The 27,766-nt window shown below is 42.6% G+C and overlaps 1 protein-coding gene across 4 annotated transcripts in view; it reads right to left on the minus strand.

The window, feature by feature from the left end:
• Positions 1–27,766, minus strand: part of wwp2 (WW domain containing E3 ubiquitin protein ligase 2) — a 122,133-nt gene that overhangs the window by 51,749 nt on the left and 42,618 nt on the right. For all 4 annotated transcript variants that reach the window (XM_061677223.1, XM_061677221.1, XM_061677219.1 and 1 more), the window contains 2 exons: positions 21,541–21,630; positions 15,609–15,783 (listed from right to left, as the gene is read on the minus strand). In XM_061677223.1, coding sequence (XP_061533207.1) covers positions 15,609–15,783; positions 21,541–21,630 — 265 coding nt within the window. The remainder of the gene's footprint in view (positions 1–15,608; positions 15,784–21,540; positions 21,631–27,766) is intronic.

Consider the following 27,766-nt stretch of genomic DNA (forward strand, 5'->3'; position numbering starts at 1 on the left):
TGGAAATTGTATTATGTTATTGATAATTCCCCAAAACACTGTTTTGAACAATTGCTACACAAAAATAATAATAATTTTGTATCACAATACATGCGATACAAGATTTGGGGAGTATTATGGACCCTGTCTTGTTCGTTTCATTTAAACTCTATTGTGGTGTTGTTTAGAACCAAAAATATGATAATTGTCCCAATATTTATGGACGGTCGGACCTGACTATATGTAGAAACAAACCCACTCTGTAGAGTTTGAATAGAATACAGTTTATTGCCATTTGCTATCAAGTTGCTAGCTCGCGGTAGTGTTTTGCGTATAGCCAAGTAGTTACTGAAGCTCTCAAAGACTGGAGTTTCACAACAAGATTTAATAATGGACAAAAAGTCAAAAACTATTTTTATTATTTGTTATTCGCATTTTCCCTTTTTCGGCTGTATGGCGTAGTGTGCAACTATATGTAGCGTAATGTACAGGCATCCTTGTTATTTTCATGCTTGTGCCATCTATAAAATCAGAAAGCGCTGACACATTGCCCCCACTAACTCAGCCTCTCCGCAGCACAAAGGGTTGTGTCGTATCTACCTGTTCATATCCATAAGGTGGATAGGCACAAAGAATGGAAATGGTCGGGAATAAAGGAGAGTGTGTGGATATTTTGAGAGGCTGCATGTAATGATCAAAAAGCGCCCCAGCCACTGACTGCACAGCTGCATTTAAGCGACAGAGACTCCACGCTATACTTCTGTCACAGGTACATATGATTATTATTACATTATAAAAGTACATGTGATGATTATCTAATTGAAATACATTATTGTAAAACAGAATATAGGTATACTGTATTGTATTGGTACTGCTTGGCAGGACTTTACAGTCGCTTTCACATTGAATTACCAATAAATCAGATGAATAATAGCAGAGTTGGGAATTATTTGCCTGTCCATTTCAGAGCAAACATCTCAATCTGGAAAATTGTTGGCTGCATAGGGAAGTGCATGTTCACACAGCCGGTACGGCTTGCACCATTAAGATTTTCCAAGATGGCGCCTACCCAATTCCAAGATGGCGCCTACCAGTGTGGTCGCCTCGGTAACGCGCTCTCTAGTATTGTCTTTGTTTTTGTGTTTTTCGTCCATCTTTGGAGACCTTACACGACTCACTTACACAAGGGGAGACCTGCTAACCATCAAGGAGGCTACTCCGGACTTTCTGTCACCAACTTTCGAAAATCCGCTCAGTTTTTTCCCCGAGTTACTCACCGGAGCGGCGTCCGCGGTTTTCGGCGCATGGAGGCGGAAGCAGCGCCACAGAGGGAAACGAGCCGGCATTCAGGTGAAACTCCGCAAGAGAGGACACAGATTGGCGTTCCCGTCGATCCACCTCGCGAATGTAGGCTCCCTACCCAACAAAATGGACGAGCTTCATCTTCTGTTAAAGACCAGTAAAGACTTCGGACGTTCCGCGGCCATGTGCTTCACGGAGACCTGGCTTTGCGACGCTGTACCCGATGGCGCCGTCATGCTTCCCGGCTTCAACATTCATCGAGCGGACCGCGACATGGAATCATCGGGCTGGAGTTCATACTGGCTGGAGTCCATATTACGCCTCAAGCTAACACGAACGCCGCATTGCTAACGCTCGCCGAACAAGTCAACGAAATTGAAAAAAAACACCCGGACTCACCCCTCATTATTCTCGGGGACTTTAACAAAGCTAAACTCAACCATGAACTCCCTAAATACAAGCAGCACATCGACTGTGCTACCTGGGAAAATAATACTTTAGACCACTGCTACACTACGGTAAAAACGCATACCGTGCTATACCTCGTGCAGCCCTGGGCTCGTCTGATCACTGCTTAATATCGACGTACAGGCAAGAACTTAAATGTGCGAAGCCTACAGTGAAAACAGTCAAAAAGTGGACCAATGAAGCCAAGATGGAACTTCAAAGCTGTTTTAGACTGCACAGACTGGAGTGTCTTTGAAAATTCAGGTGGCAGCCTGGATGAATATACGTAAACTGTCACATCCTATATCAGTTTCTGTGAAGAGGTTTGTGTACCAACAAAATCATTTCGGACATTCAACAACAACAAGCCGTGGTTCACTGCTAAACTTCAGCAGCTTCTCCAAGCTAAGGAAGATGCATATCAGAGCGGGGACAGTGCCCTGTATAATCGAGCTAGAAACCAGCTTACTAAAGAAATTAACATTGCAAAGAGGATCTATGCAGCAAAGTTGGAAAAACAGTTTAGCACGAACAACTCTAAATCAGTCTGGCATGCATTCCAATCGCTGACTAATTACAAGCGACGATCCCCCCAAGCTGAGAACAATAGCAGACTAGCCAACGACTTGAATACCTTCTACTGCAGATTTGAAAAGGACAGTTTCACACCACACACCCACCCTGCCGCACCCGCGACCACAACCACACCTCTGACTTCTGCGTTAACCATCCATGAACAGGATGTGAGACGCATCTTCAAACAACAGAAGATTAACAAAGCGGCAGGCCCGGACCATGTGTTCCCATCCTGCCTCAAAGTCTGTGCGGACCAGCTCGTTCCAGTCTTCACTCAGATCTTCAACAGATCTTTGGAAATGTGCGAAGTTCCATCCTGTTTCAAACGCTCCACCATCATTCCAGTCCCCAAGAAACCTGCAATCTCTGGTCTGAATGACTACAGGCCTGTCGCTTTGACATCTGTGGTCATGAAGTCCTTTGAACGTCTCGTGCTGGACCACCTCAAGAGTGTCACAGGTCCCCTGCTGGACCCCCTGCAGTTTGCCTACCAAGCGAACAGGTCTGCGGATGATGCAGTCAACATGGGACTGCACTTCATCCTAGAACACCTCGACAGTGCAGGGACCTACGCGAGGATCCTGTTCGTGGACTCCAGCTCAGCGTTCAACACCATCATCCCTGAACTCCTTTCAACCAAGCTTCTCCAGCTCAGCGTCTCACCTGCCATCTGCCAATGGATTTACAGCTTTCTGACGGGCAGGACACAGCAGGTCAGGCTGGGGGAGGCCACCTCATCCACACGCAGCATCAGCACTGGGGCGCCCCAAGGTTGTGTCCTCTCTCCGCTGCTCTTCTCTCTCTACACGAACGACTGCACCTCAGCGAACCCGACTGTCAAGCTCCTGAAGTTTGCAGATGACACCACTGTCATCGGCCTCATCAAGGATGGTGACGAGTCTGCATATCGACAGGAAGCGGAGCGGCTGGAGCTGTGGTGCGGCCGACACAACCTGGAGCTGAACACGCTCAAGGCTGTAGAGATGATCGTGGACTTCAGGAGGCATCCTTCGCCACAGCTGCCCCTCACGTTGTCCAGCTGCCTTGTGTCAACCGTCGAGACCTTCAAGTTCCTGGGAATTACAATATCTCAGGACCTGAAGTGGGCGACCAACATCAACTCCGTCCTCAAAAAGGCCCAGCAGAGGATGTACTTCCTGCGGCTTCTGAGAAAGCACCGCCTGCCACCGGAGCTGCTGAGACAGTTCTACACAGCGGTCATCGAATCAGTCCTGTGTTCTTCCATCACAGTCTGGTTTGGTGCTGCTACAAAAAAGGACAAACTCCGACTGCAACGGACAATCAAAACTGCTGAAAGGATTGTCGGTACCCCCCTACCCACCATTGAGGACTTGCACGCTGCCAGAACTAAGACAAGGGCGTGCAAAATCCTCTCGGACCGTCTGCACCCCGGTCACCAGCTCTTCCAGCTCCTTCCCTCAGGTAGGCGCTACCGATCAATGCAAACTAGAACTAGTAGACATTCCAACAGCTTCTTCCCTCTTGCGATCAACTTCTTAAACACCTAACCTATAATTCCATTACAACAAGCTGGAATTTTTTTGACTTGAGTTCGTTGTCACATTTCTGTGGGGCCAATTATGTATTACTCGTGCATTCACTGTAGTTGTCTCGCCATGCTGCACTATTTGCATATACTGGCCACTCATGCCAGAGTAGCATCTGCTCCATTTGCACACTGATTGAGGAGTATCTGTAACATTTGCACAACCAACATTGTCCCAGATGATCGCACTACTCGTCACTTTAAACCGCATACACTCCTTGAAGTCTCAGCGCCCTTTGCACAATGGTCATTGCACCGGACTATTGCAATATTAGTCATTCGAACTGCTCTAAGTGCTAGAGGACTCTGCATCTTTTTGCACAATTGTTTTTTGTCAGTGTCTTTATGTCTCCAAAGTGTTCTGTAAATTGACTGTCTGTTGTACTAGAGCGGCTGCAACTACCGGAGACTAATTCCTTGTGTGTTTTGGACATACTTGGCAAATAAAGATGATTCTGATTCTGATAATTTGACAACAACACTTGCTTCCAACTGTAAGAGCCGTAGGCAGTAACTTTTGAGATAATAAAAAGGTGGTAAAAGTGGTTTCGAAGGTCAGTTTGCAAGGGCTAATGAATCAGAGGCAACAATCACTTTGCAAACATAGACTCAGACACGCGCACACAAACTGTAGACCTGTCGTTCTCAACTGGTCAGGCTTCGGGTCCCACCATCACTCCTTATAAGACAAGCCGCGACCCAGATTTCAACATCTCAATTTAATGAAAACGTTGCAGTTTGAACCTCACGTATTACAAAAGATGACAGTGTGCCAATTGACACAAAATAAAAATTTAAAGATAAAACTAAAACAATAGTGATAATAGATTATGCATTTAACACTCAAGTGGCTGAATTTTAATTAAAAAAACAAAAAGTTAATCTTGAGGACCCAACTGAAACTTAATCTAACTTCAGTAATATTGCACAAACAAGAAATAAAGGTGCAGCAGTTGTCAATCCACACACTCCAAATATTAATCAAGGTGACATTCAAGTTCACAAAATGCAATTGAAATCTAAAAATAACTATTCAATTAATTTGTATTTACTGTCTTAGCCTTAACATTTGGTCAATCCCAAATAACAGTGAACCTTGACCAGAATTTTGCAGAATTAATGGGACAATTGGGGATGTTTTTTTGCTCCAGATAACAGTGCAAAAGTCTGGCATTATAGTAGGCAACTATATATTCGGCAACTGAGGTCATTCTCAATGTCCAGTTTTGGACAATGTTTTGGTCTTCAGCTGAATCAGAGCTGAGAAGCCACACTCGCATAAATATGTCGTGCTGAAGGAAAGAGGTTCTTTACCAAGGGTGGACTGGCGTACGGTGGGTCGGCCCTGCCAGAAGACGGAGAAGCAAATGACACAGAAAGGTGGGGGTGGGGGGGGGGGGACACAGGGTGCATACAGCTGCCCAGTCGTTTGAGTAAGAAAAAAAAAAAAAAACTTTTCCGTGACTTGAACGCAGACACACGATGAGTTTCACTGTGGTCTCTAAAACCATCAGAGATAGTGAAGAGCGAGGACCCTCCGTCTGCTTGGTCGTGTGCGTGTGCATGCATGCGTGCCTATGAAATGCGGGCTGTAGTGCACACGAAGCAAGATTTTCTGACAGCGAGCCAGCAGCTGCAGTAACAGAAAATTGAGCGGCATAAATGGAATTAGTCCCAAACCCTTATGCCACCGCAACGATGTGGGAATATTTATATCCAGCTAACACCAACGAGCTGGTATGTTGAATTTGTCTAAAGTCGCAACAAAGACAACACAACTTAAAACATCAAAGTGACAAAATAAATTTTAAACACAACCATCCCAGGCAATTTCGTCAGTTGGGAACAAAAAACACAGTGGGACATTTACCGTCACCTTGCAATTATGGAACGCTTTGCCCAACAATGCAAATACAAACGTGACAGCGTGTATGACGCATGCATGTCACATTATATACAGTATAACGCTCACTATTGTAAGCGATGTAGCCGTTGAACATGTTGACAAAGCAGCGTTTAAAGAAAGGCTGCAGACTTTTGAAAAGTAGTACAAATCTTGAATCAAAACGGGTTGTTTTGATTTACTTGTGCTGTTTTTTGTTGTTCGCAATTTTTCTTTACCGACTGGAAATGTCATTGGCAGTATATTGCCTGTTAAGGGATTCATGACTGTTCATATACCTTTGTGCCAAATGTTTATTTGTTTAGCAATCATGACTGTTTATACCCCTGTGCCAAATGTTTGTTTAAGTGCAATTTTGGCGACCACAGCCAGAGCCCGTTTTATTTATATCTTTTTATCTGATATTTTATTTATTGTTCTATATTACAAAGTCAATGTTCATTATTCTTAGAATTAAAACTGAAGTGTTCATAAAAAAGATGGACTTAAATTATTATGGTTTAACATTTTATCAGTGGCATAAAAACAACAGCGACACTGTCGTTTGTTGTGATAGCTTTTGGGAAAACCAAAAAAAAAAATTGCTATCATGACAGACCTAAATACATACACAGAGAGAACAAGAGCCATGGATAAAACCAAAATATTGAACAAACAGTATAAAAGAAATAGAGTAAACACGTGTAATAAAAATCCGCAATATAGCAGGACCGCGAAGCAAGAAGCAATGATTACTGTACCTGTATTCTGTGATGATAAATTACAGTGACTCATTGTTCCCGGGTTGGGATTCATTGTTTCCATGACTTGTGCATCCCTGGACTCAAATAGTCTCAAGTATAAAATGATCTATGGTCCTTACTCTGTTCCTTTTGTCTTTGTTTATATTTTTTGTTTTAGGTTTTTGAGGTTATTAACTACTCGATGAATAATGGTCCAAAAGAGCATCACATTTTTGTATTTTTTTTTTTTGTGAATCATATGGTTACATGAAATTTGTGTTAACGGCTGGCTGGCTCCCCAAGGCGCGCATGAACTGGGCTCCAAAGGGGTTGCAAATCCACACATCATCCTTCTGTTTCCCAGGAAAAAAGTTGTTAAACTGCTCCAGAAGTTTATACAGATGCTGCGTGACTGTTTTCTTCAGTTGCTTTTTTCCTACCATGTCCAGCTGCTGTTTCTCATGACAGGCGTTTGGGAACATGTGGAGTCGATTTTTAGAAACACAACTTGCCCACATGGTGATCTTTTTTTAAAAGCATGAATTTTGTCATGTTAAAACATTTTCCCTTCCCTTGCAAAGAGATTTAATGTGTTTCATTGTTCAAATACATCACAAAGGTAGGCAACGTGTCAGCCACACCCTGCTGATAAACAGCTGTGCAAGAGGCAAAGCAAGCCTTTAAGTTTATTACCCCAATTTCAATGAAGTTGGGACGTTGTGTTAAACAAATAAAAACAGAATACAATGATTTGCAAATCATGTTCAACCTATATTTAATTGAATACGCTACAAAGACAAGATATTTAATGTTCAAACTGATAAACTTTATTGTTTTTAGCAAATAATGATTACCTTAGAATTTTATGGCCGCAACACGTTCCAAAAAAGCTGGTACAGGTGGCAAAAAAGACTGAGAAAGTTGAGGAATGCTCATCAAACACCTGTTTGGAACATCCCACAGGTGAACAGCCTAATTGGGAACAGGTGGGTGCCATGATTGGGTAGAAAAGGAGCGTCCCTGAATTGCTCAGTCATTCACAAGCAAAGATGGGGCAAGGTTCACCTCGTTGTGAACAAGTGCGTGAGAAAATAGCCGAAAAGTTTAAGGACAATGTTCCTCAACATACAATTTAAAGGAATTTAGGGATTTCATCATCTACGGTCCATAATATCATCAAAAGGTTCAGAGAATCTGGAGAAATCACTGCATGTATGCGGCAAGGCCGAAAACCAACATTGAATGCCTGTGACCTTCGATCCCTCAGGCGGCACTGCATCAAAAACTGACATCAATGTGTAAAGGATATCACCACATGGGCTCAGGAACACTTCAGAAAACCATTGTCAGTAAATACAGTTCGGTGCTACATCCGTAAGTGCAACTTGAAACTCTACATGCAAAGCAAAAGCCATTTATCAACCACACCCAGAAACTCCGCTGGCTTCTCTGGGCCCGAGCTCATCTAAGATGGACTGATTCCAAGTGGAAAAGTGTTCTCTGGTCCGACGAGTGCACATTTCAAATTGTTTTTGGAAATTGTGGACGTCGTGTCCTCCGGGCCAAAGAGGAAAAGAACCATCCGGACTGTTATGGGCGCAAAGTTCACAAGCCAGCATCTGTGATGGTATGGGGCTGTGTTAGTGCCAATAGCATGGGTAACTTGCACATCTTTGAAGGCACCATTAATGCTGAAAGGTACATACAGGTTTTGGAGAAACATATGCTGCCATCCAAGCGACGTCCTTTTCATGGACGCCCCTGCTTATTTTGTCAAAACAATGCCAAACCACATTCTGCACGTGTTACAACAGCGTGGCTTCGTCGTAAAAGAGTGCGGGTACTAGACTGGCCTGCCTGCAGTCCAGACCTGTCGCCCATTGAAAATTATGAAGTGTAAAATACGACAACAGAGACCCCGGACTGTTGAACAGCTGAAGCTGTACATCAAGCAAGAATGGGAAAGAATTCCACCTACAAAGCTTAAACAATTAGTGTCCTCAGTTCCCAAACGTTTATTGAATGTTGTTAAAAGAAAAGGTGATTTAACACAGTGGTAAACATGACCCTGTCCCAGCTTTTTTGGAAAATGTTGTCGCCACAAAATTCCAAGTTAATGATTATTTGCTAAAAACAATAAAGTTTATCAGTTTGAACATTAAATATCTTGTCGGTTTAGTGTATTCAATTAAATATAGGTTGAACATGATTTGCAAATCATTGTATTGTTTTTATGTTTAACACAACGTCCCAACTTCATTGGAATTGGGGTTGTGTATTGTGCATTTCCTACACAAGGCAACTCAATGTGCTTGACATGATTAAAACCATTTAAAAATAAAGAAAAAAATAACTTACAGCTTAAAAATATTTAAAAACAAAGAGACAAAAAAAACAAAAAAGATAAGAGGCAGCGAATGTTCTGGGCAAGAAAGGAATTTCAGCTCGTTCGTAAAAACGGGACAGCACCTTTCCCCTCGAAAACCAGCACACCTTGGCATGATAGAACACCTGTTCATCCTCACTGCCAAGAACTTGGCACAGTTTTTGCGCTTTGTTTAATGCCGTTTACCACTTGGATCTCTTTCAATGTCCCATGAAGCACCAGTACCATATCCTTTCCTGCCAGAGAAACCCATTAAAAAAAATTAGTTGCATTTGGACCTTTCTCGAGAATTCTCCTCACAAAGAGTTTTTCTCTGTCATGGAGGCAGCAACATCAGTTGTGATCCCAATGCTCATGTCCCAGTTTCGGCCCACTGAACTAAAATACAGCTCCACAGAGCTGAAGATCTCATCTACCGTTGTTGAAGTAGGGAGCTCTTGTTTGCAGAGAAATTGTTACTTTAAGTCCCCATCCCAGACATGTTTTACGTACACGAGTAAAGCGCCGTTGTTTGTTAAGTCTGTAGATTCGTCCATTTTTGATACAAAATAACCACTTGCCTTAATGCGGCCTGTGGTTTGTTGTCATCCGACATATCATAATTTCGACAATTTATCGTGTCAAAGAGGTATAATTTTCCGTTTATCCGCCGTGGATTGATCAAACAATGTGCCACTTCGTAAGACACAAGGAGTTGGATGTAAGACACTTGTGATGTCCTCGGGTCTTTAAGGCGTCTTTGAAAGTACTCAACAGTTTTATCTTTGTGAGAAGGGTGTTTGGTTTGTAAATGCCTCAAGTTTTGATGGCTTCATGCTTTCTCGTGGGAATACTTTGCTGCATAAAACACTGAGGTCGTTTGGCTTTTTTTGTCCTCAATTTAAAAAAATACATACATAATCTGTGTCATACCTGCATTTGGCCATTGTCAATACTCGTTAGCATGTAGTCACCCTCCTGAAATAATGGCCTTAGTCATTTTTTCACAAAAATGATTATATATTTTTTTGTTGTTGCCTAAATGATCTCATGATGATACTGGTCAAATCGCCCACATCCTCACTCAGATCATGCGATTCTACGCTGAGAATATAATGGCCTATGTCAAGAGTGAGCCATTCGATTTTTGTGTAAAATTGCCTAAGTCATATTGTTGTTTGACTTGGGCAATTTAACATGCTTTTCAAGATGGTGACTGTTTCAAAAAGAAAGAAAATCTATGTTGCAGATGAAGTTATTTCCATGATTCAGGGCTCATCCCCTATTGGTAAGTGATAAGGTTTACTATGATATAGGCTAGGCTATACATATTACAATTATTATTTATTGTTTCTCGTCAGCAAAATTGCTAAGTCCATGAAACTGCCAATCATTTGACAAAGAGTGGAAAAACTCCAGAACACGTGGAAGGTTTTCTTTTCAAACAAAAGTTATTTTCAAACAGAATTTTGTCTAATATCTTCCACATTATGATCTAATTAACACACATTTAACCGTATTGTAATCCAACACCTTCAAATTATGTGTATAACTTATAAATTACAAAGGATCTTAACACTTATGTTTTTATTCAGTGAAAATCTCACTTATATTAAAAATATTATAATTAGTAATCATAACATCATTTGACCAGTACCTGTTGTGCAGTGTCTAGTTGCAGCTTGTGCACGTCTCTTCAGGAATCCCTAATGTACTTTAATACATGTGACCACAAGCTAATGAATGTTTGTTTGTTTTTCTCAGAATGATCACACAATTGTGACAATAGATCTCAGATGCTTGAAATGTTTTTCCTTTTTGGTAGGTGACACACTTGATAGTTCTAACACCGATCAGTCCTCATCCACCAAAAATGACAATCAGAACGTTGTTGAGATGAAGCAGCATGTACCAGGCCAAGAGTTTCAGATGGAGCAGACTATCCTTTCAACACTGCCGTTGATATTGAAAATGCCAAGCAGACACGGACACGATGAAGAGGACATATCTGATGACGATGATGTCATCAGTGATCCAGACTATATCCCATCCTGTAATAAGTCCTCTGACACTTAAAATGAAGACTAACCATTGTGGCAACGACTCCAGAACAGCAGGATGAGGATGTTGATGTAAAACATATGGTTAAAAGGAAAAGGAATAAACGCCTTAGTCACATGGAAGCAAAATGTGTCAAAGGAATGTTACACAAGAGCAAAAGTGGCAAAGAAATCGGTTCAAATAATATGGGTCCTCCCTGCAACTCAAAGTTCTGTTAGAGAGTCTCAACTCGAGACTGGGAAGTCATTACAGAAGAGCAGTGGATATTTCAGAAGATTCGGAAGAACGTCGGTTATACATTAACACTCTGGTCACAAATGTTAGCATAAAGCAAAAGAAAGTTGCTGAGGGATCCTGATGCAATTCATTATTGTCCTACCAACTGAAGCTTCAAGATGGAATCAGTCTCAAAGTGTGCAAGGCACTTTTTTCCTCTACACTTGGTCTCCCTGAAAGAACCATTATACACTGAACAAAGACACCATTGACCATGATGAACAAGTGGCAACGCCACTCTAAAACTGGACCTAAAAGTGGTGTAGCGTATATTAGTTTTGGATAAAAACCTAATTAATTTGGAAAAGAGAGACGTTGAAAGTGAACGCCTGCGTTTACTTCCGGTTTAGTCTGACGTACGTTTAAACTTACAAACTATCTTTGTCTCGTATAGGGCACCACGTCTCTTTTTATATTTGTAAAGATCTCAGTAATTTAGAAGGTTGCTACATGAATGAAATAAGAGTTCTCAATTACAGCGGTTTCACTGTTAAACTCAAACAGACAAAACACAATTTCAAAGCAATTTTACAGAAAATTGAATTAAATCTAAAAGGAAAAACTACAGGGAAAATGCAGAGGGGCTTGACTACAAAGGGTAGAGCTCATCATTAAAAAAGGCCGATCCTGTGATGTAAGGGTGAAGTGAGAATGTGCGTGGAGCAATGCGAGAACAGTGAATTTCTGTGACCGTTATTATAACCCAATTATGCACCAACTTGTACTTAGGAAACAGGAAGCTGTACTCGAGTTGCGTAGAAGAGAATTTAGTCAGGCTGGTCGCTCTTCCCAATGGATGGGCAGGGTTGCCGAAAAGGTGGATTTGAAGAAAAGGAAGAAAAAAGCAAAAAGGAGTTTCAAGTGCAGGGTGGCCAGAGAGATTTGGGTGGCGTTGTTCGCCACGTGCTCAGGGGAAAGCTTGTGCTGGATCTTTATCCGTAAGCTGCCCCACACACACACAAAAGTGTAGTTTCGGGCCGCGCGCTGAGTACATCTGCGGTCCGCGCTCATCGGCACAGCGAGGAAGGTTCAGTGTGTCTCCACCATCTTGTGGTGAGATGTGGGGCTCCCTGGCTGTGCGCCAGCGTCTTGTGCGAGCAGAAGGACCAAAGGCCAAGAGAATAAAAGGGTCTGGCCTTTTGTATCAAGGCTAAAAGGCAGTCCCAAGGACCAAGCGTGGGAAGACAGGCCACGCCTTTAGAATTGAATTTCCATCCTAGAATTATTTTTGGTTTTAAAACCAGTGGAATAAGAAATTAATTGATTCCCAGCTTTTTCATTGTCACCCACTATGGTTAATCTATGCAATTGAGTGTTTCAACCCTGTGTGGTTGCTAATAACACAATGTCCCTTTGTGTAACCTTTCTGTGTTTGTTCGAAGATAAACAAGCATATTCGGTTGACAACAGAATTAAGCAGCAGACCTGTGGAAAAACAATTAGTGACAGTGTTATGAGCATGGGAGCATTCGTGCAAAGTTTGTAAAATATCAAATAGACTTTTAAATTCGGTGAAAGCAATGGGCAGTGATTCGTGGCTTGCGGTAACTCTCCACCACCAGCGGGTGCCGCCCATGTTCCAGCAATGTTTTAGATGGGCCTGGGAGCGCCTTGCATGCATTTTTACTCTTCAAAAAAACATAGCTCATTGCTGAATTTGTGTTTCTGAAAAAGACGGCAAATAGTAATTCCATTGTTGTCAATCTGTCTTGAACAATTCACATTTGAAAAGCAGGGTTCTCAAATTCTTGGTCATTAAATCAGTTTGCAGGAAAAAGGTCTTTGTTGGTGACATTCTTCAGGATGGCTGGGGGGGGAGGTTTGATGACTGGTCTGTGTCCCAGCTGATAAGGGGACCAGGCCTACTGTACATGGTCTTGTGTAAACAGGCTGGCTCAGAGGGTCAGGAGGCAGGAATGCAGAACTATCAGTGGGTGGGGGTTGCTGGTACCAACTGTGGATCATGCATGTCTGCTACAATGGCAAGCATGCAAAAGCTTGAAAATGATGTCAAGGATTTCCTTAAGGACTGGTTGAGGGACCTGCCCACTGTTGAGTCACACTACTGCAGAAGCACAGAGACCTACAAAGACAAGAAGTTCCTTCACCCAGGCACAACCATCTCCCAACTACAGCCGAAATATCAACAGGCAGCTCCAATTGCTGGAGTGGGGGCAGTCAAATTTGATATTTCACAGATGTGTTCCATGAAGAGAACTACTCTAACTATATTCAGTCTGCGAAAAGATCAGTGTGATGTTTGCGTTTTATTCAAACAGAGTAATATTAGTGAGGTCGAATATGATGAGTCTGTTTGGTCAATGGACTTGCAATGCTGTGCTGCTGTGCCCAAAAACCAAAGCTACCAGTCTGTATAACCAAACAAAACTGCAGGTCCATAACTTCACCCTCTTCAACTTGAGATCAAAGGAAGGGTACTGCTACATTGGGACGAATCAGAGAGCGACCTCAGTAGCGAGGTATTTGCAAACCTTCAAAGACCAACCAGAACTTGGTTGGGGATATCAGAACCGCAACACGTTTGGCAAATGCATTCTCTGAGATTGCAAGGAAATATAGGGTACCAATTAACACAGAAATACCTTGTTGCAGGGCTCACAGAAATGGAGTGTGACAGCATGTACGCAAAATAGTTACCGATATCTTCACGCCAAGAGACCATGTCATCATACTTCAGACTGCAAGAATCAGGCAATCACCTTACCATGTGAAGGTACTCAAGCATGATGAGTTCCTGAAACTGAATACTTACTTCATTAGCATCAGACCAGGCAAAAGAGCTGGAGATCCGACCGTGCATGATTTTCGTACACTTCAGTTTAGCAGTGAAGGCAAGGTCCATTTCAAGCTGTCCTCCTCTGAGGACTCTGAGTGGGAAGAACTGCCACAGAGGATACAGGTGCCAAATGAGGCAATGGCATGGATAAGAATGCTCTGCCAATCAGGGAGAGAAATTACCAGTACCTCCAGTCAATGAAACAGTGCATTCCAGTCACGTGTCATCACTTCTTTGACAATTTGCCACATTAATCGGCATCAGTCGCCCCTGGCCGATTCCAAGCCGCCCTTGGTCTCACATCGTCATGGACTTCATTACCGGCCTGCCCCCCTCAGAAGGTAATGTTATTCTCACTATCATCGATCGTTTTTCCAAATCTGTCCACTATGTCCCCCTCTCCAAACGTCCGTCCGCCCGGGAAACTGCTAACCTCCTTGTTCTAAACGTATCAAACTGGGTTATTATGGCTATTTCTTTCAGCAGAACAACAGCACACTATCTGACTACATTACAGGAAATTACAAATTGTACAATATTAGCACCAACGTTCTCAATGAGTAACATTGACCGAGCACTGAGAAAATTTATTGACACTCAAGAATTTCTGAGGCTTGCTTTAACAATCAACATCCTATTGGACTTGTCTGTTTCGCAGAATTGACCAGGAAGTCATATACAAACTAAAGTCATGGTTACTTAAAAATTACAGTGCAACATAAATCAACCATGAATGTGACAGTTAAATAATGAACACATTCAACGCTCTACTGGTAACACAAACAGAAACCTCCCCCTAAATATTATAATGCACTCATATAATATGTAATACAAATATAATGTCCTGCTATTGGCTGGCAACCAGTTCAGGGTGTACCCCTCCTCCTGCCCGATGATGGCTGGGATAGGCTCCAGCACACCCGCGACCCTAGTGAGGAGAAGCGGCTCTGAAAATGGATGGGTGGATGAAATATAATGTACAGCATTTGTATGCAGCTGTGGTTGTTTTAAAGTGCTCTATAAATAAAGTTGAGTTGAGAATTAACATAATAAGGATGTTAATTCTTGGAATAATTCAACACTGGATGGCACATTACATTCTGGGTATCGCAAGGCTTGACGTCACGTATGCTTACCCCACTGTCCCATCCCCCCGCCCAACCAAAAAAAAAAAAAAAAAAAAAAAAAAAGGATTTTGTGCTTTGTTAGTGGAAGAGGCAAACTAACATTAACGAGTTACAGTGATCAAATCAATCACTATAATAATTTGGGGGAACCCAGCAACAGCATCAAAGCTGTTTTGTTTCATTTAACTTGCCCTGAGTGCATAGCCTAAGTGCAAGACTAAAAAACTGCAGTTCATAAGAGCGGATTGTACTGTGCATAGTTTACTGAAGGGATAATTCACTACAACCTTAACAAAATAATTAAATGTTATCTTATTTATTTATTTTTTATGCAGATATCCAATTATTCAAGGTTTTAGAACTTTTTTCACAACTTGCTGCTCTCTGAGAAGAAGCTGAATGCCAAAATACATAACAGGGGTTTGATCGATGAATCAACCACTGTATTGAGTTAATGCAGGGAAAGTTGGTAAAGGCTTGGACTACCTGGTAGAGGAAGCGCTGGCTGAACTGATGCATAGCACCCTGCAGCTGGTTGCGTTGGCTCTGCCACTGTTGATAGTTGCGCACAGACTCTGCTGTGGGCCTCTGCCACGTGGTGGTTCGAGTGTTGTGGTCAACGTAGTAGAACCTCCCTCGTTGGTCCACACGCTTTTCCCAGCTGAAGAGTAAATAGAGGAGATTGTTTCCAGTACAAGTGGGATGTTTAATTTTGTCACAGCTGCTATTATAAAGCATGAGCAACAAAAGGAACATAAACAAAAATGGGAAGCGTGTGTGCGAGGAAAAAGACAGGACACAAATAATCTTCCATCAAGTATTTGAAAGCAATACTTGACACAAAGAGTACCTTGACAGAAGGTAACTGGTTAAAGTTAAAGCCAGTTTGTAGAATATTACTTGAATAAAAGTTTGAAGTTATTTAACATGTGCCGTACATAAGTATCAAAGGTACTTTTCTGATCATCAAAATCAGAATCATCTTTATTTGCCAAGTATGTCCAAAAAACACAGAAGGAATTTGTCTCCGGTAGTTGGAGCCGCTCTAGTACGACAACAGACAGTTAATTGACAAAGAACACTTTTGAGACATAAAGACATTGACAAAAACAGCTACTGAGCTATAAAGGGTTGCTAGTTATCTGGTAATGCCAGTGCATTTTTTTTTAAATGTTATTTTACTTTTTTTATAAACAAGTGTGCAAAAAGATGCAGAGTCCTCTAGCACTTAGAGCAGTTCGAATGACTAATATTGCAATAGTCCGGTGCTATGACCATTGTGCAAAACCTAAAATTAACAAACGTAAGCATAAACAAACATATATAAGTTATATAACAATAAATTTATATTTAGTTTATTTCAATGGTGCAGTCTTTATATAGATCAACAGATCTATTTTTTTTTAACTCATGAAACAGGCCTTGACAAAAATGATGGTACCCTAGAAAATATTGTAAATAATTTTACCATAGGGACATGTTCAAACAAGGTGTGTCCTCTAATTAGCATCACAGGTTCCTTAAACTTAGAATCAGTCAGTCATCTTATTTAACGGATGCCGAGTAATCTCTGTGCAGTTTGGTGAGATAGTGTGTACCACACTAAACATGGACCAGAGGAAGCAAAGGAGAACGTTGTCTCAGGTTAGAAAGAAAATTATCGAATAGCACGTTAAAGGTAAAGGCTATAAGACCATCTCTAAGAAGCTTGATGTTCCCTGATGTGGCCGCAGGAGGAAAATTTATGACAACTTGAAGAGACGGATAATAGGAATGGAAACAAAAGAGCCAAGAAAAACCTGCAAAGAAATTAAAGGTAAACTCCATGTTCAAGATACAAAACAACAACACCAAATCAGAATTTTCACATGCGAATGAAAACAAGTCAATGTACTTTTTTATTCTGACAAGCGCTGCAATGGCTTTGTTTACTTCCGCCGCCATTTGGATTTATTTCGCATCGCTTCTGCGCATGTACACAAAAAAATTGGACTTTCAAATACTTTGGACTATTACAGTGCTGTGAAATAATATTGGCTCCCGTCTCAAATGCTTATATTTTTGCATAATTTCCCGGCTTCAATGTTTAAGATCATTAACAATCTGTGGGAGAAAAGCATGGGGGGCCAGAGAGCAGGCCGGAGTGCCAGGACACCTAGCCAAGTATCAGAATCAGAATCATCTTTATTTGCCAATTATGTCCAAAACACACAAGGAATTTTTCTCCGGTAGTTGGAGCCGCTCTAGTACAACAGACAGACAATTTACAGAACACTTTGGAGACATAAAGACATTGACAAAAAACAATTGTGCAAAAAGATGCAGAGTCCTCTAGCACTTAGAGCAGTTCGAATGATTAATATTGCAATAGTCCGGTGCAATGACCATTGTGCAAAGGGCGCTGAGACTTCAAGGAGTGTATGCGGTTTAAAGTGACGAGTAGTGCGATAATCTGTGACAATGTTTGTTGTGCAAATGTTACAGATACTCCTTAATCAGTGTGCAAATGGAGCAGATGCTACTCTGGCATGAGTGGCCAGTATATTCAAATAGTGCAGCATGGCGAGACAACTACAGTGAGTGCACGAGTAATACATAATTGGCGCCACAGAAATGTGACAACGAACTCAAGTTAAAAAAATGCCAGCTTGTTGTCATGGAATTATAGGTTAGGTGTTTAAGAGGTTGATCGCAAGAGGGAAGAAGCTGTTGGAATGTCTACTAGTTCTAGTTTGCATTGATCGGTAGCGCCTACCTGAGGGAAGGAGCTGGAAGAGCTGGTGACCGGGGTGCGGAGGGTCCGAGAGGATTTTGCATGCCCTTGTCTTAGTTCTGGCAGCGTGCAAGTCCTCAATGGTGGGTAGGGGGGTACCGACAATCCTTTCAGCAGTTTTGATTGTCCGTTGCAGTCGGAGTTTGTCCTTTTTTGTAGCAGCACCAAATCAGACTGTGATGGAAGAACACAGGACTGATCCGATGACCGCTGTAGAACTGTCTCAGCAGCTCCGGTGGCAGTCCGTGCTTTCTCAGAAGCACATCCTCTGCTGGGCCATTTTGAGGACGGAGTCGATGTTGGTCGCCCACTTCAGGTCCTGAGAGATTATAATTCCCAGGAACTTGAAGGTCTCGACGGTTGACACCAGGCAGCTGGACAACGTGAGGGGCAGCTGTGGCGAAGGATGCCTCCTGAAGTCCACGATCATCTCTACAGTCTTGAGCGTGTTCAGCTCCAGGTTGTGTCAGCCGCACCACAGCTCCAGCCGCTCCGCTTCCTGTCGATACGCAGACTCGTCACTGTCCTTGATGAGGCCGATGAGAGTGGTGTCATCTGCAAACTTCAGGAGTTTGACAGTCAGGTTCGCTGAGATGCAGTCGTTCGTGTAGAGAGGACATAACCTTGGGGCACCCCAGTGCTGATGCTGCGTGTGGATGAGGTGGCCTCCCCCAGCCTGACCTGCTGTGTCCTGCCCGTCAGAAAGCTGTAAATCCACTGGCAGATGGCAGGTGAGACGCTGAGCTGGAGAAGCTTGGTTGAAAGGAGTTCAGGGATGATGGTGTTGAACGCTGAGCTGAAGTCCACGAACAGGATCCTCGCATGGGTCCCTGCACTGTCGAGGTGTTCTAGGATGAAATGCAGTCCCATGTTGACTGCATCATCCGTAGACCTGTTCGCTTGGTAGGCAAACTGCAGGGGGTCCAACAGGGGACCTGTGACACTCTTGAGGTGGTCCAGCACGAGACGTTCAAAGGACTTCATGACCACAGATGTCAAAGCGACAGGCCTGTAGTCATTCAGACCCGAGATTGCAGGTTTCTTGAGGACTGGAATGATGGTGGAGCGTTTGAAACAGGATGGAACTTTGCACATTTCCAGAGATCTATTGAAGATCTGAGTGAAGACTGGAGCGAGCTGGTCCGCGCCGACTTTGAGGCAGGATGGGGACACATGGTCCGGGCCTGCCGCTTTGTTAATCTTTTGTTGTTTGAAGATGCGTCTCACATCCTGTTCATCGATGGTTAACGCAGAAGTCAGAGGTGTGATTGTGGTCGCGGGTGCGGCCGGGTGGGTGTGTGGTGTGAAACTGTCCTTTTCAAATCTGCAGTATAAGGTATTCAAGTCGTTGGCTTGTGTGCTATTGTTCTCAGCTTGGGGGGATCGTCGCTTGTAATCAGTCAGCGATTGAAATGCATGCCAGACTGATTTAGAGTCGTTTGCTCTAAACTGATTTTCCAACTTTGCTGCATAGTTCCTCTTTGCAATGTTAATTTCAGCTGGTTTTCGAGCTAGAAACCAGTTTCTCAGCTGGTTTCTAGCTCGATCATACAGGGCCCTGTCCCCGCTCTGATATGCGTCCTCCTTAGCTTGGCGAAGCTGCTTAAATTTAGCAGTGAACCACGGCTTGTTGTTGTTGAATGTGCGAAATGATTTTGTTGGTACACAAACCTCTTCACAGAAACTGATATAGGATGTGACAGTGTCCGTATATTCATCCAGGCTGCCACCTGAATTTTCAAAGACACTCCAGTCTGTGCAGTCTAAAACAGCTTTGAAGTTCCATCTTGGCTTCATTGGTCCACTTTTTGACTGTTTTCACTGTAGGCTTCGCGCATTTAAGTTCTTCCCTGTACGCCGGTATTAAGTGAATTATGCAGTGATCAGACGAGCCCAGGGCTGCACGAGGTATAGCAGGGTATGCTTTTTTACCGTAGTGTAGCAGTGGTCTAAAGTATTATTTTCCCTGGTAGGACAGTCGATGTCCTGCTTGTATTTAGGGAGTTCGTGGTTGAGTTTAGCTTTGTTAAAGTCCCCGAGAATAATGAGGGGTGAGTCCGGGTGTTTTTTTTCAATTTCGTTGACTTGTTCGGCGAGCGTTAGCAGTGCAGCGTTCGTGTTAGCTTGAGGCGGTATGTAGACTCCAGCCAGTATGAATGATGCGAACTCACGTGGCGAGTAGAATGGTTTACAGTTTAAAAATAGCGACTCCAAATGCGGGCTGCAGTGTGTGCTGAGCACCATGACGTCCGTACACCATTTTTCGTTGATATAGAGGCATATGCCGCTGCCCTTTGTTTTCCCCGATGATTCCATGTCGCGGTCCGCTCGATGAATGTTGAAGCCGGGAAGCATGACGGCGCCATCGGGTACAGCGTCGCAAAGCCAGGTCTCCGTGAAGCAGATGGCCGCGGAACATCCGAAGTCTTTACTGGTCTTTAACAGAAGATGAAGCTCGTCCATTTTGTTGGGTAGGGAGCGTACATTCGCGAGGTGGATCGACGGGAACGCCAATCTGTGTCCTCTCTTGCGGAGTTTCACTGGAATGCCGGCCCGTTTCCCTCTGTGGCGCCGCTTCCATCTCCATGCGCCGAAAACCGTGGACGCCGCTCCGGTGAGTAACTCGGGGAAAAAACTGAGCGGATTTTCGAAAGTTGGTGACAGAAAGTCCGGAGTTGCCTCCTTGATGGTTAGCAGGTCTCCCCCTTGTGTAAGTGAGTCGTGTAAGGTCTCCAAAGACGGACGAAAAACACAAAAACAATATTAGAGAGCGTGTTACCGAAGCGACCACACTGGTAGGCGCCATCTTGGATAAACACCCAATATTCTCGCCAGCCCAACCCGCCCCTCCCCCACAGACAAGCGTATGATGAATTTAAACTGGAGGACCGGCAGAGCAGTAAAGGGGTGGTGCGACCACACCGGAAACCAGCACAGATGTGTCAGCACCCGGCCTGGCGCCGACCCCACCATACCTGGTGCCTGTCCCTCAGAGGACCATGAATGAGATATGAGTGTGCCCAATGTGTGGAGTATGTACATTGTGAGTATTAAAAAATGTGCAGAGTCTGTGAAGTAAGAGGCTAGACTCCTGTGGGTCCGGCCTGGCTCGATTGTTTGGCAGACCACAGAGAAGAGGGGGAAAACCGCCCACTCCCCTACGGCAATGTCCCAACTTCATTGGAAATGAAGTTTGTACTGAAGCTAAGACAACAGTTTTTTTTAATGAATACAATTTAACACAAGGGGGCGGCGTATTGCAGTAGATAAGTGTATGCCCTGAAACCATCACCGGGTCGCCGGTTCGTAACCCCGCCCAAGCACATCTCATTGTTGCGTCCCTGGGCAAGACACTGACATTGCCCATGAATCAATGAATGCGGTTGGATGTTTGGTGGTCGTTGGAGGAGCCGTAGACGCAGAATGGCAGCCACACTTCCGCCAGACTACCCCAGGGACGCGGTGGCTCCACAAGTAGCTTACCACCACTTGGGTCTGACTGTAGAATGAATGAATGTATGCAATTGTATAGTGTCTTTGAGTATCATGAAAAGCCCTATATAAGTATAATACATTATGATTATTATTATTACAACACTTGTTTGCAATTATCAACATGCCTAAAACACAGTCAAGATGTCATACCCTGGTGGTAGCGGCCTCTCCCATGTCGTGGTTTTGGTGTTGTGGTCTACGTAGTAAACTCTACCATGAGGCAACACCCTCTGCTCCCAGCTAGAGACAAAACACAAAAACATACTTCTTCACACAAAATATTATTTCTGAAAGCACACTGTTTTAAAGAGACCATGAAAATAAAAAATAGTCACTAGAAGTAGATATTTTATGCAATTTTCAAGTTGCAATGTCTTTTGTGTTCCAGCACACAGACCAAAATGCTTGTTCACAGGGGAAGAAAGAATAGAGCAGGAGATCGACAGGTGGACTGATGCAGACTCTGCACTGGTTTGTCATTGTGAAGAAAGTGCTGAGCCAAAAGGTAACGAGCGTTGGCATTCTACACTCCAACAGCCAGTTTCTGTAGCTGGCGTTTGGACCATCAAGGTCCTTGCCTTTGGCCACGACCCAGCTCACACTACACCTGATCCCCTTGGCTTCTCCCACAGGTGGTGAGCCTTTGGGAAGGGGGACTCTGAGTGAAAGCCCGGCCACCAGGGGCTCATCATTCAGCCCCACCTCCTGACCTGGCACCAGAAGGGAACCCGGGTGACCTGTGCCCGGGTAAGGGAAAATTAGGTCCATTGTTGGGTCTTCTTCATAGTGTGTTCTGAATTCTTATATTTTTGCATAGTTTCCCCACTTTGTTTAAAAATCAAACAAATATAAATATAAGACAAAGATAACCCAAGTAAACCTAAAATGCTGTTTTGAAATGGTAATTTTAATTATTAAGGGGAAGAAAATAATCAAAGCTAACTGGCCCTGTGAGGAGAAGTGGTGGGCTCTTGTTAAATCATGAATTAACTTGGGCTATTTACATTTTTTTGTTCATTTTCTCTGACCACACCCAAGCTCGATTCCCTCCAGACCTTAATCAAGAAATCACTTAAAAAGAACTTGTCTGACAAAATGAAGTCAGCAAAAGATCTGAAAGAGCTGCAACAAAATGCCATGATGCAAAGAAACGCAAGAACAGAGGAGAAATAAAGTCATTTACATCCATCAGTCTGGAAAGGGTTACAGAGCCATTTCTAAAGCTTCAAGATTTTATCGAACCATGCTGAGAACCATTATCCTCAAATGCTAAAAAACATGAAACAGTGGTGACCCTTGCCAGGAGTGGTCGGCCAACAAGAATTTACCCAAAAGCACAGCGAAGACTCATACAGGAGATCACAAAGGAACCCAGGACAACAAAGACTTGCAGGCCTTCTTTGCCTAAATTAGTCAGTGTTTATTGACTCAAAATAAGGAAGAGACGGGGAAAACATGGCCTCCATGGCAGAGGTCCAAGGCAAAAACCACTGCTGACCAAATAAATACATAAATAAATAAATAAATAAATAAAACAAACAAACTAACATAAAAGCTAATCTTACTTTTGTCTTATCTGAATGATTGCAAAGAAGTTTGGGAGAATATCCTGTGGACAGACAAGACGAAAGCTAATCTTTTTGGAAGGTGTGTATCTCGTTACAATTGGCATGAATGTAACACAGCATTTCAGAAAAAGAACATCATACCAACAGTCAAACATCCTTCAGGACCTGGACAAGTTGCTGTGATTGATGGAACCATTAATTAAGCTCTTTAACAGAAAGTCCAGAAGGACACACAAGCAGTGCGACAGAATCTTCAGGCAGCAAGAAAGTTAAAACATTGATTACATATTGACCAATATTGATTTATCGGTGATGCACTGTAATCGGCTGATTGATCGGCGGGCACAGCAGAGACCCAAGTAGTTTCAGTTTTCAATCATATGTCGGCTCAAGCCCTGGATGTTTTGAGACCCAATTGTGAATTTTCATCTGCATGTTAAGTGTAAGTGAATATTATTTCTCATCTTTTATTTAGTATGATATATTTGGGCGGCACGGTGGACGACTGGTGAGCACATCTGCCTCACAGTTCTGAGGACCAGGTTTCAAATCCCGGCCTCGCCTGTGTGGAGTTTGCATGTTCTCCCCGTGCCTGTGTGGGTTTTCTCCGGGCGCTCCGGTTTCCTGCCACATCCCAAAAACATGCATTAATTGGAGACTCTAAATTGCCCGTAGGTGTGAATGTGAGTGCGAACGGTTGTTTGTTTATGTTCCCTACAATTGGCTGGCGACCAGATCAGGGTATGCCCCGCCTCCCACCCAAAGATAGCTGGGATAGGCTCCAGCACCCCGCAACCTTTGTGAGGATAAACGGTAAAGAAAATGGATGGATGATAATTTTTTTGGATGATTGCAATAAACTAAAATCTGCAAAAAACTATTTCTGTAAAAACAAGTTCCATAATTTCTCGTGTATAATGCGCACCCCCAAAGTTGACCTCAAAATTCTGGAAAACCCTTCTACCCATGTCTAATGCATTTTTACAATGCATGATTTTGCTCCTACCCAGAAGATCAAAACGAAGTATTATCTTTATTTTGGTAGTTTTTTTTCGAATAATTATTCTCAAGTTAAGCACTTTATTTGAACACGAAATACTTTTTTATTTACTTGCTCTTATTTTGAAATTCACAGATCTACGTTTCTTTAGTAAATGAGAAAACACATAGTTGTGCTCACAGGTTTGATTACCCAGGCAGAATGTGTAAGATGGGCACAATTCTTTAAAGAAAACATGAAGGGCAAGGCGAAACACTTAATTTTATTTTAATGGGATTCAAATTAAACTGTAAAGCATTTCAGAAAATCATTATCAGTAAACAAAACATAACCATAAAGAAATTAATGATGGTTGTTGTTCAGTCATCAGTTGTATTAATAAAACAAACAAATATTTCACAAATTCTACCAGTGTATCCAAACTTATGAGCACAACTGTACATATACGCAGTCATACATACCCCTGTCATACTGGAATGAAATTGTAGGCTACATCTTTTTCAAAACTGATAGGTGGCAGTGACATACTGGAATGAAAATGTACAGCTTTTTCATAACATCTAGATGGCAGCATACATTTACAAAATGTGAACCTTTTCGTTTCCCCCTATACCCATGTATAATGCGCAGTATTGACTTTTGAAATTTTTTGGGGTTGACATTTTTTAGGGGCAAAACATTTGCATTATACACGAGAAATTACAGTATAATGAATAAGTAATCATTGCTATAAAAATCCACAAGATATAAATCCCCCAGATTTTATTGCAGCCATAAAACGTAAGTGTCCCTTTAAAGTGAAAACAAATGTAATTTGATGAACTACAGACAAGAGTGCTGTTGCAACCCTGACAAATTTTAATGTACAACCCCAATTCCAATGAATTTGGGACGTTGTTAAACATAAAATCAGAATACAATGATTTGCAAATAATTTTCAACCTATATTTAAGTGAATACACTACAAAGACAAGCTATTTAACGTTCAAACTGATAAACTTTTTTAGTTTTTAGCAAATGAGCATTAACTTAGAATGTTATGGCTGCAACACGTTCCAAAAAAGCTGGGGCAGTGGCAAAAAAGTGAGAAAGTTGAGGAATGCGCATCAAACACCTGTTTGGAACATCCCACCGGTGAACTGGCTTATTGGGAACAGGTGGTCCACATTTCAAATTGTTTTTGGAAATTCCTCCAGGCCAAAGAGGAAAAGAACCAATCCGGACTTTTATGGACACAAAGTTCAAAAGCCACCATCTGTGATGGTATGGGGCTGTGTTAGTACCAATAGCATGGGTAATTTGCACATCTATGAAGGCACCATTAATGGTGAAAGGTACGTACAGGTTTTGGAGAAACATATGCTGCCATCCAAGCAACGTCTTTTTCATGGACGCCCCAGCTTATTTCAGTAAGACAATGCCAATCCACATTCTGCACGTGTTACAACAGCGTGCCTTCATAGTAAAAGAGTGTAGGTACTAGACTGGCCTGCCTGCAGTCCAGACCAGTCTCCCATTGAAAATGTGTGGCGTATTATGAAGCGTAAAATACAACAACGGAGACCCCGGAGTGTTGAACAGTTGAAGCTGTACATCAAGCAAGAATGGGAAATAATTCCACCTACGAAGCTTCAACAATTAGTGTCCTCAGTTCCCAAACGTTTATTGAATGTTGTTAAAAGAAAATGTAAAACAGTGGTAAACATGACCATGTCCCAGCTTTTTTGGAACGTGTTGCAGCCATAAAGTTAATGATTATTTGCTAAAAACAATAGTTTATCAGTTTGAACATTAAATGTCTTTGTAGTGTATTCAATTAAATATAGGTTGAACATGATTTGCAAATCATTGTGTTTTTATTTATTTATGCCGCACCACAGCTCCAGCCGCTCCACTTCCTGTCGATATGCAGACTCGTCACCGTCCTTGATGAGGCCGATGACAGTGGTGTCATCTGCAAACCTCAGGAGTTTGACAGACGGGTCCATTGAGGCGCAGTCATTCGTGTAGAGAGAGAAGAGCAGCGGAGAGAGGACACAAACCTTGGGGTGCCCCAGTGCTGATGTTGCGTGTGGATGAGGTGGTCTCTCCCAGCCTCACCTGCTGTGTCCTGCCTGTCAGGAAACTGTAAATCCACTGGCAGATGGCAGACGAGACAATGAGCTGGAGAAGCTTGGAGCAAAGGAGTTCAGGGATGATGGTGTTGAACGCTGAGCTGAGGTCCACGAACAGGATCCTCGCGTAGGTCCCTGCACTGTCGAGGTGTTCTAGGATGAAGTGCAGTGCCATGTTGACTGCATCATCCGCAAACCTGTTCGCTCGATAGGCAAAATTCAGGGAACTTTTTGGTAAAAACTTGTCGTGTTTGGAGGAGAAAGAATACTGAGTTGCATCCAAAGAACACCATACCTATCAGCATGGGGGTGGAAACATCCTGCTTTGGGGCTGTTTTTCCTGCAAAGGGACCAGGACGACTGATCCGTGTAAAGGAAAGAATGAATGGGGCCATGTAGAGTGAGATTTTGAGTGAAAACCTCCCTCCATCAGCAAAGGCATTAAAGATTAAATGTGGCTGGGCCTTTCAGCATGACAATGATCCCAAACACACCGCCCAGGCAACCAAGGAGTAGCTTCGTAAGAGGCATTTAAAGGTCCTGGAGTGGACTCGCCAGTCTCCAGAGCTCAACCCCATAGAAAATCTTCGATGGGAACTGAAAGTCTGTATTGCCCAGCGTCAGCCCAAAACTTCACTGCTCTAGAAGAGATCTGCATTGAGGAACGTGACAAAATACCAGCAACAGCGTGTGAAAACCTTGTGAAGACTTACAGAAAACATCATTGCCTCTGTCATTGCCAACAGAGGGTATATAACAAAGTATTAAGATGAACTTTTGTGATTGACCACACTTATTTTCCACCATAATTTGCAAATAAATTCTTTAAAAATCAGACTATGATTTTCTGATTTTTTTTTTTTTTTTTTTTTTTCGTCTCTCATAAGTGAGGTATACCTATGATGAAAATTACAGGCCTCTATCATCTTTTTAAGTGGGAGAACCTATACAATTGGTGGCTGACTAAATACTTTTTTTGGCACTCGTTATTCATCCTGCAGCTCACATTACATGACAGACATTCGAGGACATACTTCCTTAGTTACCCACAATGCTTTGCGTTACACCATATTTTAGTAGCCTGAAAAACAAAATACAGAACACTTGGGCATTTGAATAACGACAATGAGCATTTATGTAAATTGTGGCATCCACGGAAGATGCATTTTCGGGTTTTAAGCATAGCTAGCTAGCTAACGTACTGAATACTGTAGTGGTAGAAATGGGACAAGTAATAACTACAGTGAGTAACTCGCAATTGCGCCGGATAACCTCTGATGTGAACGTAGTTGGCCAAGTTCTTATATAGTGGAGGAAAGGGAACTGAAATGGTGGAAAAACAACTTAATGCTATTATTTCCAATATTGAGTATTGTATGGTTCTCAGTCTTTGCACATGATTTCAGCAATCATCTTCAAATATTCATCATGAATTTTGAAACAAATCTGTGAATTCATTTTACAGGTTCTTTAAATCACTCTCCTATAAAATGACAAGAATGTAGTTGGCTAGTTCTCATTTGTACAAACGTGTAACCTACATAAAACCGAGAGAGCTGTTTAGCTGAGAGAAGATAGTCAGGCATTCCACAAACACTGGCCATACATGGCCACAGTTGGAATGTTCTAAAGAAGAAAGAAAACACTAGTGTAGAAAGTAACGGAAAACAAATGGGAAATGCAAGTAAAACAGC

Source organism: Phycodurus eques, chromosome 5, assembly GCF_024500275.1.
Source record: "Phycodurus eques isolate BA_2022a chromosome 5, UOR_Pequ_1.1, whole genome shotgun sequence".
Taxonomy (NCBI): Eukaryota; Metazoa; Chordata; class Actinopteri; order Syngnathiformes; family Syngnathidae; genus Phycodurus; species Phycodurus eques.